This window comes from Mustela erminea, chromosome 20 (assembly GCF_009829155.1).
Source record: "Mustela erminea isolate mMusErm1 chromosome 20, mMusErm1.Pri, whole genome shotgun sequence".
Classification (NCBI taxonomy): domain Eukaryota; kingdom Metazoa; phylum Chordata; class Mammalia; order Carnivora; family Mustelidae; genus Mustela; species Mustela erminea.
In genome coordinates, this window is record NC_045633.1 from 15,340,636 (window position 1) to 15,357,397 (window position 16,762).

The 16,762-nt window shown below is 49.0% G+C and overlaps 1 protein-coding gene across 12 annotated transcripts in view; it reads right to left on the reverse strand.

The window, feature by feature from the left end:
- Positions 1-16,762, reverse strand: part of CLEC16A (C-type lectin domain containing 16A) — a 207,311-nt gene that overhangs the window by 157,613 nt on the left and 32,936 nt on the right. For all 12 annotated transcript variants that reach the window (XR_004281804.1, XR_004281805.1, XM_032327566.1 and 9 more), the window contains one exon: positions 14,048-14,161. Coding sequence is in view for 10 of the 12 variants with exons in the window: in XM_032327566.1 (XP_032183457.1) it covers positions 14,048-14,161 (114 nt within the window). In the remaining 2 variants the exon portion in view is untranslated. The remainder of the gene's footprint in view (positions 1-14,047; positions 14,162-16,762) is intronic.

Genomic DNA, 16,762 nt, shown 5'->3' on the forward strand with positions numbered 1-16,762 from the left:
AACACCAAACTAGCCCTACAGGAAATATTGAAAGGGGTCCTCTAAGCAAAGAGAGAGCCTAAAAGTAGTAGACCAGAAAGGAACAGAGACAATATACAGTAACAGTCACCTTACAGGCAATACAATGGCACTAAATTCATATCTCTCAATAGTTACCCTGAATGTAAATGGGCTAAATGCCCCAATCAAAAGACAACAGGTATCAGAATGGATAAAAAACCAAAACCATCAATATGCTGTGTACAAGAAACTCATTTTAGACCCGAAGACCCCTCCAGATTTAAAGTGAGGGGGTGGAAAACAATTTACCATGCTAATGGACGTCAAAAGAAAGCTGGGGTGGCAATCCTTATATCAGATCAATTAGATTTTAAGCCAAAGACTATAATAAGAGATAAGGAAGGACACTGTATCATACTCAAAGGGTCTGTCCAACAAGAAAATCTAACAATTTTAAATATCTATGCCCCTAACATGGGAGCAGCCAACTATATAAACCAATTAATAATAAAATCAAAGAAACACATTGACAATAATACAGTAATAGTAGGGGACTTTAACACCCCCCTCATTGAAATGGACAGATCACCCAAGCAAAAGATCAACAATGAAATAAAGGCCGTAAATGACACACCAGATGGGCATCACAGATATATTCAGAACATTCCATCCCAAAGCAACAGAACACACATTCTTCTCTAGTGCACATGGAACATTCTCCAGAACAGATCACATTATGGGCCACAAATCAGGTCTCAAGCAGTACCAAAAGACTGGGATCATTGCCTGCATTTTTTCAAACCACAATGCTCTGAAGCTAGAATTCAATCACAAGAGATAAGTTGGAAAGAATCCAAATACATGGAGGCTAAAGAGCATTCTTCTAAAAAATGAATGAGTCAACAAGGAAATAAAGAAGAATTGAAAAAATTCATTGAAACAAAAGAATGAAAACACAATTGTTCAAAATCTGTGGGACACAGCAAAGGCAGTCCTGAGAGGAAAATATATAGCAATACTTTATAATATATAGCCTTTCTCAAGAAACAAGAAAGGTCTCAAATACACAACCTAACCCTATACCTAAAGGAGCTAGAGAAAGAACAGCAAAGAAAGCCTAAACCCGGCAGGAAAAGAGAAATAATAAAGATCAGAGCAGAAATCAATGAAATAGAAACAAACACACAAAACAAAAAACAAAAACAAAACCCAAAAAAAACAGTAGAGCAAAACTAGGAAGCTGGTTCTTTGAAAGAATTAGTAAGATTGATAAACCCCTGGCCAGACTTACCAAAAAGAAAAGAGAAAGGACCCAAATAAATAAAATCATGAATGAAAGAGGAGAGATCACAACCAGCACCAAAGAAATACAAATAATTATAAGAACATATTATAAGCAACTATATACACCAGCCAATTTGACAATCTGGAAGAAATGGATGCATTCTTAAGAACGTATGAACTACAAAACTGAACCAGGAAGAAATAGGAAACCTGAACAGACCCATAACCAGTAAGGAGGTTGAAGCAGTCATCAAAAATCTCCCAACAAACAAGAGCCCAGGGCCAGATGGCTTTTCAGGGAATTCTACCAAGTATTTAAAGAAGAATTAATACCTATTCTCCTGAAAATGTTCCAAAATATAGAAATGGAAAGAAAACTTCCAAACTCATTTTATGAGGCCAACATTACCTTGATCCCCAAATCAGACAAAGACCCCATCAAAAAAGAGAATTACAGACCGATATCCTTGATGAACACAGATGTGAAAATTCTCACCAAAATACTAGCCAATAGGATCCAACAGTACATTAAAGGGATTATTCACCACGACCAAGTGGGATTTATTCCAGGACTGCAAGTTTGGTTCAACATCTGCAAATCAGTGTGATACAATACATTAATAAAATAAAGAACAAGAACCATATGATCCTCTCGGTAGATGCTGAAAAAGCATTTGACAAAGTACAGCATCCTTTCTTGATCAAACCCTTCACAGTATAGGGATAGAGGGCACATAGCTCAATATCATCAAACCCATCTATGAAAACCCACAGCGAATATCATTCTCAATGAAGAAAAACTGACAGCTTTTCCATTAAGGTCAGGAACACAGCAGGGATGTCCACTATCGCCACTGCTATTCAACATAGTACTAGAGGGCCTAGCCTCAGCAATCAGACAACAAGAAGAAATTAAAAGCATCCAAATCAGCAAAGATGAAGTCAAACTCTCACTCTTTGCAGATGATATGATACTTTATGTGGAAAACCCAAAAGACTCCACTCCGAATCTTCTAGAACTTGTACAGGAATTCAGTAAAGTGTCAGGATATAAAATTAATGCACAGAAATCAGTTGCATTTATATACACCAACAACATGAAAGAAGAAAGAGAAATTAAGGAGTCAATCCCATTTATAATTGCACCCCAAACCATAAGACATCTAGGAATAAATCTAACCAAAGAGGCAAAAAATCTGTACTCAGAAAACTATAAAGTACACCTGAAAGTAATTGAGGAAGACCTAAAGAAATGGAAGAATGTCCCATGCTCATGGATTGGAAGAACAAATATTGTGAAAATATCTATGCTACCTAAAGCAATCTACATGTTTAATGTGATCCCTATCAAAATATCATCATTTTCTTTTCAAAGAAATGGAACAAAAAATCCTAAAATTTATATGGAACCAGAAAAGACCCCGAATACCCAGAGGAATGATGAAAAAGAAAGCCCGAGTTGGTAGCATCACAATTCCAGACTTCTGGAATTGTAACAGGCAAGCTCTGTTACAAACCTGTCATCATCAAGATAGTATGGTCCTGGCACAAAAAAAGAAACAGATCAATGGAACAGAATAGAGAGCCCAGAAATAGACCCTCAACTCTATGGTCAACTAATCTTTCACAACAGGAAGGAATGTCCAATGGAAAAAAGACAGTCTCTTCAACAAATGGTGTTGGGAGAATTGGACAGCCACGTGCAGAAGAATGAAACTGGACCATTTACTTATACCACACACGAAAATAGACTCAAAATGGTTGAAGGACCTCAATGTGAGAGAAGAATCCATCAAAATCCTTGAGAAGAACATGGGCAGCAACCTCTTCGACCTCAGCTGCAGCAACTGCTTCCTAGAAACATCACCAAAGGTAATGGAAGCAAGGGCAAAAATGAACCACTGGGACTTCATCAAGATCAAAACTTTTACACAGCAAAGGAAACAGTCAACAAAACCAAAAAACAACTGACAGAATGGGAAAAGATATTCGGAAATGACATATCAGATAAAGAGCTAATAACCAGAATCTATAAATAACTTATCAAACTCAACACCCAAAGAACAAATAATCCAATCAAGAAATGGGCAGAGGACATGAACAGACATTTCTGCAAAGAAGACATCCAGATGGCCAAGAGACATGTGAAAAAGTGCTCCACATCACTCAGCATCAGGGAAATACAGACAAAAACCACAAGCAGATACCACCTCACACCAGTCAGAATGGCTAAAATTAACAAGTCAGGAAACGACAGATGCTGGCAAGGATGCAGAGTAAGCAGAACCCTCCTACACTGTTGGTGGGAATCCAATCTGGTGCAGCCACTCTGGAAAACAGTATGGAGGCTCCTCAAAAATTTGAAAATAGAGCTACCCTGGGACCAAGCAATCGCATTACTGGGTATTTACCCTAGAGATACAAATATAGTGATCCAAAGGGGCACGTGCACCCGAATGCTTATAGCAGCAATGCCCACAATAGCCGAACTATGGAGAGAACCTAGATGTCCATTAACAGACGAATGGATGAAGAAGATGTGGTATATATACACAATGGAATACTATGCAACCATCAAAAGAAATGAAATCTTGCCATTTGCAGCAATGTGGATGGAACTAGAGGGTATTATGCTAAGCAAACTAAGTCGATCAGAGAAAGAAAATTATCATATGATCTTCCTGATATGAGGAAGTTGAGATGCAACATGAGGGGTTTGGGGGGTAGGGAAGGAAAAAAATGAAACAAGATGGGATGAGGAGGGAAACAAACCATAAAAGAGTCTTAATCTCACAAAACAAACTGAGGGTTGCCAGGGGGAGGGGGTAGGGAGAGGGTGGTTGGGTTATGGACATTGGGGAGGGTATGTGCTATGGTGAAGTGTGTAAGTCTGACGATTCACAGACCTGTACCCCTGGGGCAAACAATACACTATATGTTAATAAAAAAATAGAAAATTTTTTTTAAAAATTCACCTACAGACTTTTCAAGGAAATCTCATGCCCTAAATACAAACTAGGAACAATTCAGACAAGTCTGGAGGCTGGAGTCACAGCCATCACCAGGGGACTGACCTCACTCACTGAGCCAGACCAAACACCAGGAGCACGGCTGTCCTGGGGCTGCCTGTGCAGAGCCCAAAGCCCAGCATGGAGCGGGCAGTGCTCCGCCATGTGTCCACGTGGACACCGGGGGCATGGAGGAAGGAATGGGGAACTATGCCAGCCAGGGGAGGCAGAGGCAAGGGGGAAGTGCAGGAGGGCTTCACGGAGAAAGAAATGACTGGTCCAAGTTTTGCCGGAGTAGCCGGCAAGGTAGCCGGAGTTCACCAGAAGCAGCCTGGGAGAAGAGGAGAATGGTAGGAAGGCCAGCTCAGAGCTCTGGCCATTCACTCTTTATTTCTGTAAAGGCCAGGGCCACTGGAGCTGGGGCGCCTGGTGACGTGCTTGGCCATCTCCCCCAGGGAGCAGCAGGCACACCGGAAGTGGGGCGGTGGAGCTGGGCCCACTGGGCGGCCCCTCCAGCCCCCGGCTCTTGATGGACTTCATGGTGCCCATGGCCTAGGACGAGCTCTTGGGGTACCTCTGCCTCTGTACCTGGTAGATCCAACCTGCAGAGAGGCTTGCTTTGTACCCATTCAGTGGTTCACTGGGAATGGCAAGGAAAAGCACCAAGGCAGGCTGGGACCGGTGGGGACGCTGGAGCAGCCAGAGCCCAGGCCCAGTGTCCCACTGCTCCCCACCTCCTCCCTGGGCCTCGGTTCCCACAGGCACCAAATGGGCCTCATAGCAGCACTACCCCCACAGGCCAGTGCCAGAATGTAGCACACCTCCTTGCAACCTGTTTCCAGGTACTAACGACTATCACTAAGGTTCCGTGGGCAACAGAAGTGTACCCACTGCTGCCGCTATGAGCACATTATATACACAGACTCGCGTTATCCTCCAACAGCTGACTAGGGAGGAGAGGGTGCTGCAGAGGGCAAAGGACTGGCCCAAGGTCACCCGCTCAGCAAAGGCAGAGCCGAAGACAGAGCCAGGATTTGGATCTAGGGAGTCTGGCTTCAGTGCCCAGGGGCCTGATGATTCTGCAGCACCGCTTCGGCACTCATCCCCTTCAATAAGCACCTGGCAAGTCGGCCAAGGTGGGGCCGGCCTCCCACAGGGCAAATGCTAATCAGAGCAGCACGGGGACACACGCCCTGAAAGCTCAGGGACGGATGACAGAGCACTCACGAGGCAGCCTCCTGACCTCACCATCATGACAGCCGCCCACCACGTGTAATTACTCCCCAGTCTGCCTCGTACACACAGGGCTCCGAATGTCACAGGGGGTGACGGAGACCCAGGCCAGCACCAACTATAACCAACAGCACTCGGCTTTGCAAATGGCCGTGAAGGGAAGCTCGGCAGATAGCCACTGCAGAGTGAACCTCTTCTGGCTCCACAAGGCGGGGACCAGCAAGCAAACATCAGAGGGCAAAAGCACTAGGCTGGTCCCCGGGTGCGCACACCACAGGCCGGACCCCGAGTAACGTGGGGCTGCGGAACTGAGGCCAGCGCATGTCCAGAATGCACAACCATGTCCGTGAAGCAATTGGACAGCACTGCCGAATGTAAGGGAGAAAATAAAACCCATCAGGAGAAACGTGAAGACGTAAGAGGCCAGTTCCATGAACAAGAGGAGCGCAACATCCAATTATCAGGGACTTTACAGCTGCAGAGGCAAAAACCAGAGAGATGCCCACAGACCTGGCACCAGAACGCTCTCGGAGCTCCGAGGATGTGCACTGCACCTGTGCCAGGCACCGTGCCCGGGTGAGACGCAGCAGGTAGCAGCAAGATGGGGCTGGGACGGCCCAGGAAGCAAAATTGGGTGCTGCCAGGCCCGGGAGACACCAGCCTCATCTCCTCCCTCGGCCTTCTCCCACTCCACGCCTAGCGCTGCCTGGTCTGCCCCTTCAGTGCTGTGCCTGGCATTCGACCAACAGCTAATGAGTGCTGGGGGAGAAATTAACTGCAAGATGCTTATGAGGCAAGAGGCGTGTTCAAGGCTCATGCAAAATAAAACACACTCGCTCAGTCAGTGACAACACACCAAACACCTATGGGGTATTTCTTTAGGAAGAGTGTTTTACTGGAACTTATTCTCAAGGAAGAAGGAGCTGTGGGATAGTGGGAACTCCCAGGCACCCTAAACATTTGGCTCAGAAGCCCACATGTCATGCTGAACTGAGAGTGACTGTCGCTGCAGACAGTGACGGAGGGCATGAATCAGAGGCAGCATTGTGGGTCTGGGGCTGGACGCCTGCAGTCCCCTGGTGCCGGGGGAGGACAGGATGATCACCTAAGCTCTGGGGGTGTCGGCTTGCTCATGCACGGAATGGGACGATAATACCTCCCCACTCTCTGGGTTCTCAGGAGCCTAAAAGGAGACGTCAAAGGCGATGAACAAGATGAGAAACGCGCCTCCTCTCCCACTGATCCGGTATTTCTTGCACAGGGGTGCCTGCTCTGACCCCAGCCAGTATATGCCCACCAAGATGCTGACTGACCATTTTCCACACCTTGCCCATCACAACCCACCCCCGGCCCTCACGACCCCCAGCTCAGCTCCTCATCTTTCAGTCCCCCCACCCAACAAGGCCACCTCCTCCGGGAAGCCTCCCCTCACCTTCTTCTCTCAAAGCTGGTTTGTTTCTTCCCAGATTCAAATCTTCAATCTGTGTCGACATGCTTATGTACTATGCTTCCCCCTACCAGAATGTCAAGACAGGGACCTTGTCTGTCTCGTTCGTCCTGTATCCCAAGGCTAGCCCAGTGCCTGTCTAGAATGTGTGGGTGCTCCAGAAACACATGTGGGAGGGGGGAGGGGGGTGAGCAAGCCAGCCAGCCTGGCACACAGGAAGGGCTCAACAGAGGGGCACTGCTCTTACTGCGGAATGACCCATCGCAGTAGTGGGACCAGGGCAATACCACGTGAGCCAATAAAGCCCCGAAGCCTTCTTTTCCTTTCCTTTTGTTCATGAAGCTGGAGGTTTCCAGCAGGGTCCCCTGGAGTAAGGTTACGAGCATCACAGCAAGTGGTCAGCGAGTACTCAATCACAGGACAGCCAGAACTCTGAACTTCCTGGGAAAACCCCACCGACTGTCTCCCGGGATTTGAGTTATGCCCACCTGCCTCGTTTGGGGTCTTCAGCTGGACAATGAGTTGATTCACACCAGTCCCCCCCTGGCCCAGTCATTAAACCGCTGGGGCATCGGAAAGGGAAGTGAACAAAGTGGCCCTTTTGTCACCTGTGTGTGGCCCCCCAGCCTCCTGTCAGACAAAGCACCCTGAGCAAAACCAAGTTTCCCGGGGGGAGGACCCTGGCACGGACCAAGACTGGATCTCCTTGGCTCGTTATAGACAAGGTACTCAATTCCCTCATAGAGATTCACTATTTCAAGACAAGTGATGTTTACTGTAGGAGCCAGCTAAAACCTGGGGCCACAAAGGTTACGATGCTCCCATTTTTCCTGATCTAAACTCCGGAGTCTCCCAATGGCTCCCAAGGCACCATATGCCTCAAAGGCTTGATGACTCCCTGACCTCACCCTACTACTATGCCTTGCCACGCGGCTCCTTGCTGTTCCTGACACACCAGGCACATTCCTGCCTCAGGGCCTTTGCACTGACTGCTCTTTCCAGCCAAAGCGCTCTTCCTGCAGAAATCTACATGACTCACTTCCTCATCTCCTTCACATCTATGCTCAACTTCATCTTCCCAATGAGCCCTACCCTGGCCACTCTGTGGAGAACTGCACCCCCTCAAGCCTTTTAGTGTTGCCCTCTCTCCCTTCTCTAATTTACTACTGTTGCTTTTCTAAAGCACTTCTCGCATTCTAACATGCAACAATGTTTACTAACAGTTTTGTTCTTGCTCTCTCTCTTCCCATTAAGACAGAAGCTCCTGGAAGCTCCAGCAGGTCTGGGGCCTTATTAGTTCCCTACTGTACTATGGTGCCTGTAAAAGTATGTGGCACCTGTCCAACAATTATTTGTTAAGTAGAGGAATAAGTTAATTCTGACAAGGCTTCAAAAAACTCAGAATCTCGCTAAAAAACACAAATGCCCACAGGAGCCAGGCGGCTGATAAAAACCAAGTCTCAGGGCAGGGATGCCAGAGCAGTGGGTGCCTCATTTTTCTGTCCCCACCCCCAATTTTCCAACTTTTCACAGAAACCTGGAAGAATTCACCAACGGCTCAACGCAGACTAGATGGTCCCCATTCAACACTGGGGGCAAAAGGGGGAAGATGAGAATATCTCACATCAAGGAGCAAGCAGTCTCCATCCCTGGGGCCACCCCAGCCCGCTCTGTGTCATGCTGCCCAGCAATTACAGAAAAGCCACCAAGGGTCATAGCCATAAAATCTTCTCCACCCCCACTGCACCCCAATTTGCCCACTCTGCTTTTCCCTGTTGTCTCCTCCAACATATGGCCATTCCAAGAACCCTTGGCCCTTCTCGGGCTCACTGGACTAGGACTGGCCTCCCTGGCCCTCAGGTGCAGTCACCTCAGCCCTGCTAAAGGCTCTCCCACCGCAAGCATCCAAGCTATGGGACTTCTGTCAATTGTCCAGCCCCACCCGCCCAGGAGAAAGGAAGAGGTACTGTTCTAAGAGGTCTCTCATCCACAGCGCCCCACTCGCTAAGTGGAAGGAGCCACGCTCTGGCTTCTCTGATTCTGTCACATCCTCTTGGGCATGAATCAGCACCGCCACACTCCAACCTTCTGCAGGCCATGGTGGTGACTGGGACCGAGCATTCCATTCAGGGATTACAGGACAGACCACAACGGCCCCGTAAGAAAGGGAGAAGACACAATGAGTTCAAATTCTTTTGTGGGAATGTTTGTATCTGTGCCAATGAAGGCCCTTGATTTATGGTGGTCTATTTTTTCCTTCAGTGTGCCCCATCAACTCTCTCCCAGAAGCCTCTTACCACTTTCAGGAAGAAGAATGTGCGTGCTTCAGAAGCAGAATTGATTAGCCAGGGATCACGAGTAAGGTCAGGGTCACTGAAAGACTCAGGGGAGCTCTAATTCGGGCTGCAGAGAAGGCTACTCTACGTGCTGCATTCAATACGCAGGAGGCTCCGCCGCCGTCTGGTTCAAGTCTGGTTTGCAGAGACAGTCCTGCAGCAGCGACCAGGGGACCCAAGACAATGACAAGTGCTCTGCTTCTGCACACACAGAAGCAGAGGAGTCGGGCTGCTAGGTTCTCGGCTGCGGGCTCCACAGGCCAGGAGCAGAGGAGTATTCAGCCGGCAGCAGACCCAGCTCCCAGGAAAGACAGAGAGGTGTCATGCAGAGAGGACACGGAGGCTCGTGTTTTAGGGGTGCCCTCATGCACTCTTGGGATCCCCAGAGAATCATAGGGAAACCATTCCAACTGGCCGAACTGGTTCCTACAGAGGGGTGGTCGACATCCTCGCTTTGGGACAAATGAGTCTATTCTGTCCCCAGGATTCTCAGTCCCCATCCTGAATTCATAGCCAGCCAACCAGAGAAACACACCTAAGCTGGTTAAGCCTTTGCACTTTCCAGAGAGCGAATCTGGGGCTAGCTAAGTTGCAGGTCCACGAATGAAAGAGCTCAGCTCCCTGCCACCAAACGGCAACAGTTCACTATTAGTGTTATCACTGTCATCGCTGTTGCCGACACCTGGCCCTTGGTGCCTCCGTGTCTGGTCACAAGGTGCCTCCCTGAGGGGTGCTGTAAGTGTGCCTCTACCCTCATCATCCCAAGAAGGGAGGTCCCAAGTAGGAGACACAGGATTGTTGCGCACCTTCAGAAACTAAGATCGTTGTAACGTCAACATCTAATATTCAGACTTGATGGGCACTAAGCTTCAGGAGAAGCACTTTACCCTGCATCTAATCCTCTTTGCAGGCCTGTGTCCATTATTCTAATTGGAGAAGGGAGGAAACGGAGGCCTGGGGAGGCGGACTAACTTGCCCTGATTTGCACCTAGTGAGAGCAGAAGCCAGAATTTGGGGGGCCTGGGCAGCCTGACTCCAGAGTCCACTCCACTAGACTGTCCCTTAAGATGGGATGCAGAGCAGTACCCAAAGCAACCCGCTCTAACGCTTCCCCCTCCAAGCCTGCCACGGAGCAAAGAGAAGGTGACATGTGAGGGTCAGGCTCTGAAGCTATTTCTGTTTTGAGAGTCATTAAGAACATCACGAGAGCCCTTGTGACCCCACGCCCGGTTCACTCATCGACTGGCTTGTTCTTGTAGCGAGTGCCTGTGAGCATCTCCGGCAAGCCCACGATGGCCCGGGTTGATGCCAGCATCTCCAGGACATGGCCTCATCTGCTGGCGGGGCACGGGAAGCCCAACAAGGCTGGGGGTTGTGTCTTTATTATGCAGAAACGGACCGAATGAATACAAAATGAAGGAAACTATTCCACAGAAGCAGAAGATGAAAATAGGCCCTCAAAAAAAAGGCACCTGTAGGCAACGATGCGTATCCCATCACCTCATCTAGATTTTCATGTTGCAAAAATAATGAGACGTTAGCAGTTTCAGGATTAGTGTTCCTCTTCTATTTCCCTCGACAAGAAACAGGATCTGCTCTGCATTAGAATTATAGCAAGAACTGGCCCTTAGCAGGAACCATATGATTTTAATGCACAGATGAATTTCAATTCGACATTTACCTAAACATGCTCATGTGTTTTAAATTTCACCCTAAATTATAGACTTTTCAAATAACTCTGCTCTTCCCTCTGCTTCTCTCTCTTCAATTTTGGTTTGGTTTTGTGAAAGGTCTGCTGGTAAAAATGAAGCAATACCAGTAACTTATCTACAAATTACGGGAAGGAGAAAGTAGGTTAAAAAAGATCAAGAAGCTTAAAACAAGCATGATCAAACCACATCCGAGTTAGGCAGGAAACAATAGGAGACCGTTCTCGCTCAGAGGGAAGGAAGGTGAATCTTACCAGGACTCCTGTCAAGCAAGTCATAAATGGGGTTCACCTCCACTCGGCCCAAGTTTCAAGTGCACTCATCGGAACACAACAAAGTTCCATTCTGCGCCCAGAGAAAGGCAATAGCCGGAAGCAGAAAGCTGACACTTTCACTTGGGCTGGCAATTCCTTTCACGCTCAAAACAATCTCATTTTTGGTTCAGGCGTCCACTGTGGCGAGCCTTTGTGTGCCTATCACAATGGAGGCAGGAGCCTCATCTCCAAAGGAGGCAGGAGAGAGAAAGAACAGATCTCCTAAATGCTCCCTCTCATTAGAGGGTTCGACCAAAGTGGGTATCCCAAGCTGAGAGGTCAGCAGGAACTTTGTGCCATCTGCTTTTGCTCAAATCGCAAACCCCAAGCATTGAGACCAGTATCCCGCTATGACAGGGTACCAGAGTTTTGCAAGATGTGACCCCTGGGGGATGACCAGGGCAAGGGTATGATTATTTTTCACAACTGCATGCCCATTAGTCGCAATGAAAAACCCTGCAAACCCCAGCACCCCAAAGATCTCTGCATCATCTCTCTGAACACCAAGTCGGACTCTGGCACCAAATGTCTTACAGGAAGACATTCTGGGACAAAGCCTGAGTGGCGACCAAAGAAAGTCAAAGGGATTCAGCACATCCCAGCTTGCTACCAATGTTGATGCCGTACGGGTCTGCAGAGGCGGCGTGGGGAGTGGGCACGTCCGATGGCAAACACATGCCTCATCTAATGGTGGGGGTTGCGGTGGAGAAGCTTACTGCAGAAACACGTGTGTAATGGGGACCAGGCCTGCTGACCGTTCAACGCAATCCCGAAATCAGCATTTATGTGCAACTTCCTAAATGTTAGAGTTGGTCGTTCATAAAATTTTCTTTTAAATACTCCAAACACCAAACCAAACAGCTCTGAGGGCTGGGCTGGACCCATCAGGTACGTTTTCGATAGAGTTCCCTCCCGTCCTCACCGACGGTCCTCTGGGGTAAGGACCAGCCCGCCCTGCTTTCTAAATGGGGTGAAACACTGTGTTTGAAGGGAGCCTCGGGCAAGCCCTCAGCAGCTCTGCCCGGGAGGCCCCGGGGACTCTGCGGAGTCAGCGCAGCACCTTGGGCATTCAGTCAGCAAGACGGAGTTTAAGAAAGTTGCAGAGAAACATCTCCGGCTCCATGAACACCAAGTCAGTTCCACATTTTTGCTATAGTGTCCTGGCACGAGCCCTGAGGGGAGTCCTTCCCGGTTCAATACTCATCACCCTGTTACCCCTAGGTTCCCCGTCCTCTTGCCAAAAGCGACTCCTTCCCTTTAGAGCACTTGTATAAGACTGGAGAGAGTGCATTTCTTGGTCTATCTGATCAACATCGGTCTCTCCCACTGGACTCTAAAGCTCCAACAAGACAGACTATTTAGGATGTCCGCAGTGCTAACGCGGTGCCTGAGCCAAAGAAAGGGCTTAATAAACACTCGCTGAATGAATCAAAGGAGGGATAGGCCAGACAGGGGCCGTGAAAGGGCCCCATTCAATTCAGCTGAACTAGTGCCACCACCAACAAGGACAGAAAGTTTCTGGGAACGTTTTCAGAGGCTCTGTGACTCCCTTGAACAGCAAAATGGCCCGGCTGAGCCGCCGCACACCAGAAAAACCAGCGCGGCAGCGACTCCCGTCACTGCACTCTGGGCGTTCCCGGAGTTTCAGGCTATGGGACCACAATCCACCAGCCTCCAAGCTCAGGTATGGCAACAGAGTTAACTGCCCAAGGGCAAATCTAGCCCTGTTACCTTTGTGCCTACTGCCCAAGAAACCAGTTGAAGACACAGAGCGCTCACGAAGCTGCCTTTGTGTGAAATACTGTGCTCGTCTCAGATACACAGGCCAAATCCCAGCTGCGACAGATATGGGGAGACCAGGTGACTGCCAGAGGCGCCTAAAGCTGCTTCAAGGAGAGGGAACGAGGAGCAACGCAAGGGCATTCCAGGGTGCAGGTATGCGAAAGGCACAGGGTCAAGGGGCGTGCTGGGGAAAAAGCAAGCTGGACCAGTACCGAGGAACTCAGGACATAGAAGCAAGGTGGTAGGAGGGAAGACAGGCAAGTACACATGGGCCACGCTAGGAAAACCCTGGAAGAAATCGTGATACCGATCTCGGGAGTCTTCCTTTAGCAGAGCACAAAATGCACCAATACACACAAACCACAGACGTGCTCTATTTAGGCCACAGCTGGGGGTGATCGTTTAAAACGTGGGAGTGTCTGCATCCAAATGCAGATTTCCAGCTTCTTTGGAATCATGAGGAAAGCAGGCACTGCTGCATCCATATTCCTACTGAACTACAGGTAGAGCTGGAACAGTAGCTGCTGACTAAGGACGTATATGCTCTCCAATTTGCTCCAGTCCCCACCCTCCCCTACTGCTCTCTCGTATCATGCATAGATGTTCTCTGTCCAGTCTCTGTAGGTATTTGTGTCTTAGACAAGGTACCCTCTCATTCCGTCCCAGTAACAGCGTCTCACAGATACGTAACTGTGGGCCCAGAGCAGTACGATTTCCTGTTCAATAACATGTGATAATCAGTTCCCCAACCCAAGTTTTCCTGGGTACACATTTAAAGACTGATTAGGTTCCTTGAATCCCCGACCAGCTTACACATCATCACTGCCACAGAGGCAGAAGGTTGGTTTCTGGTTTTAGAGAAACACACGCGTGAGCAAAACGGGCAGCGGCTTCTTATCAAGGTCTAGGAACAGTCCCAACGCTAATGACTTACACAACTTCTCTGAACATCCTGTTCAGTCTTAGCGTACATCTCAGACAGATCACCATTCAGAATGACGTCAGCTAATGAGTTCACCAGGGGTGCGTGATGTATAATTAGGAAGACCTGGTGAGAAAGGAGACATAGGATTTGCATTAAAGCCTGCTCCCTATCTACCTCTTCCTTCCTGGATCAGAAACAACTAGGTTAGGCTACTTCATCCCTGTGTTAAGCAGCATTCCCCATGAAGCAAAATCCAAAGAATGGGTCCCATTTAGGCAAAAGCAGCCAGGCCTCTCTCCTTCCAGGGTCGGCCCCTCCTTTGTTCGGACTGTTGCCTATTTGGCTGGCTGCTCCCCAGCGGAAGGAAGTGCATTAAAGCAAGACTGTCCCTCACGGCTGGGGGAAGCCAAATCCGGCTGAAGCGGAGCAATGTGGGAAAGCAGAAGCCAAAACAGCACACTCCTTCCTCTCCACAGGCATTTTAGTGTCAAATTTGATTATGCTAAGACTGGAAGGCACCGGCCCAACATTTCAGTTATACGGGAAGAAGGGGCTGGCGAGTCTTGTTCCAATCAAGGACTTGGCAAAGGGTCGGCTGCCCAGAGATCCCATCACTGGAATGAGCTCTGACCCCCAAGATGCCATGGCAGCGTTGGGAGGTGTGGACGCTGCGGGGAAGGAAAGCCACACGAGCCAGAGTCGGGCCTAGCTGTGCCAGCAGGCAGAATCAGCAGGGGCGGGGCTGTCTGGGATGGCCCTACTGCCCCACCCTATTGCCTAACCTTCAGCAGAACGGCTTTGGGAGTCGGGGTGCTGGAAGCTGGATCAGACACACCTGCTACTTTGTTTTAAAATACCAAAACCACACCAGTGGTGCAGCACAGCTTGGGACATACCCACCATTTATACAGAAAAAGGGCGTGTGTGCACATTTGCATCTGCTTACATACACACGGAACAGGATTTCTAAACCCCGGCACTAGTATCCGGCCATATTCTTTGTTGCGGGGGCGGCGGGGGATGGTGCAGGGGGGCTGTCGTGTGCATTGGAGGATGTTGGCAGCCTCTCTGGCCTCTTCCCAACCAGAAATGTCTCCAGATGTTGCCAAACATCCCTGGAGTGGTGGGGGGGGGGCAAAATCACCCCCAGTTGAGAACCTCCCCGCCTCCACAGGCAACATCTCTGGAAGGGCACAGGAAAACCCTGTAACTGTACTTGTCCCTGGGGACAGAAATCGGGTGACAAACCAAAAGTAGGAAGGAAACTAGGTTTTTACCTGTTTTAACTTTTTAACTTAAAGAATTTAATACAAACATAAACATTGTTAGAGAAAGAAAAGAAAGAGAAAAAAGGATAAGAAAGAAAGAAAGAGAGAGAGAAAGAAAGAAAGAGGGAGGGAGAGAAAGCCTTGCCAGACACTGGAACACTGCTGCACCTGCGGAATGGGACCGGGTGCCTGGGGACGGGAGTAAGAGGGAGACTTCTCCAAGGACAGCATCCCCGGTCACACTAAATTAACATGGTAAACGTGAATTTTCTTGGTTTTGTAGCTGTGCTTATCAAATAATTTGTAAGGATGCTCTGACGTAGAGACCAAAGACATGAGATTTCTACCTGATTGAAGGTTTTCACACATTTTGGGGCATCGCTATGAAAAAGCTAACTGAAAATGCAGGGGAGAGCGGGCCCTGTCACTTCGGCTGAGGATGCTGAATCGCACACTCTGCTTTTCATGAGATACTGCACAAGTCATCCAGTGCGTGAGCCGATAGGCCTCCTCTAAGGATACAGGAGCAAGGGGCTTCTCAGAGAAAGGGCACGGCCTGAGCCCACACTCCTCAGATGGGACGCTGTCCGCGCAGCACCCCAACAGCTACGGGGTCCTGGGAGTGTTCTCCTTGGGATTCCTGTGGCTGCGCATCTGGCTGCCCAGACTCCCAGAATCCCAAGCAGGAGGTTCGGGCAGATCTGTAACGAGGCAGCGGACAAGGGTGCCAGGGAAGCTGGGGTTTGTGCTGCGCTTGGCTGCACAGAGGGGCATTCAGAAGGAGTGGGCACTGGTGCAGGGCTCCAGGCAGACAGAGCCCCCGGGACGAGACTCCAAGGGGGAGCAAGCAGCAGGCCACGTGTGGACCCCGGCTGGCTTAGCCAGCACAGAGAGGCCAGGGCTGCGACTCTTCTCGGCTCTGCCTCCATCTCCAAATGGCCCAGGGACCAAGCCAGAAGGCCATTCTCTCGGCAAAGCCAGTAAATACCCGGGCCGCTGCAGAAGTGGGAACAGAGCTCTGGTCAAACGTTCGACTACTTGACAGTCTAATGAGATGGCCCAAAAGTCTGGACGGCTTGTAATAAAAATATTTTTCAAGTTATGTAACTGGGTCACCATGGAGTTTTTCCCTTCTTGTAAATATTACATAATTATGAGAAGGAAACACGCTTGTTTAAGGAGGGGGAGCAGACAAATTGGCTCAAGACACAAATCTGGGAATGGAGGCCGCTAGGAGGTACCTTCCAAAAGGTAATCTGGGAACTGCAACCATGACAAAAGTCTTTAAAAACAGCCTCATAGTGGAAGTTTCTTAGAGCAAGGCTGCCGCAGGGATACACACACCGGGTCTTACGGTCAGGGGCTTACTTCAAAATGCTGTGAATAAGACCCACGCCGTCCATATTTCCGGGGTATTTAGAACACTCCTTGGTTGTTTGAAAACCTCAGTCCCCAC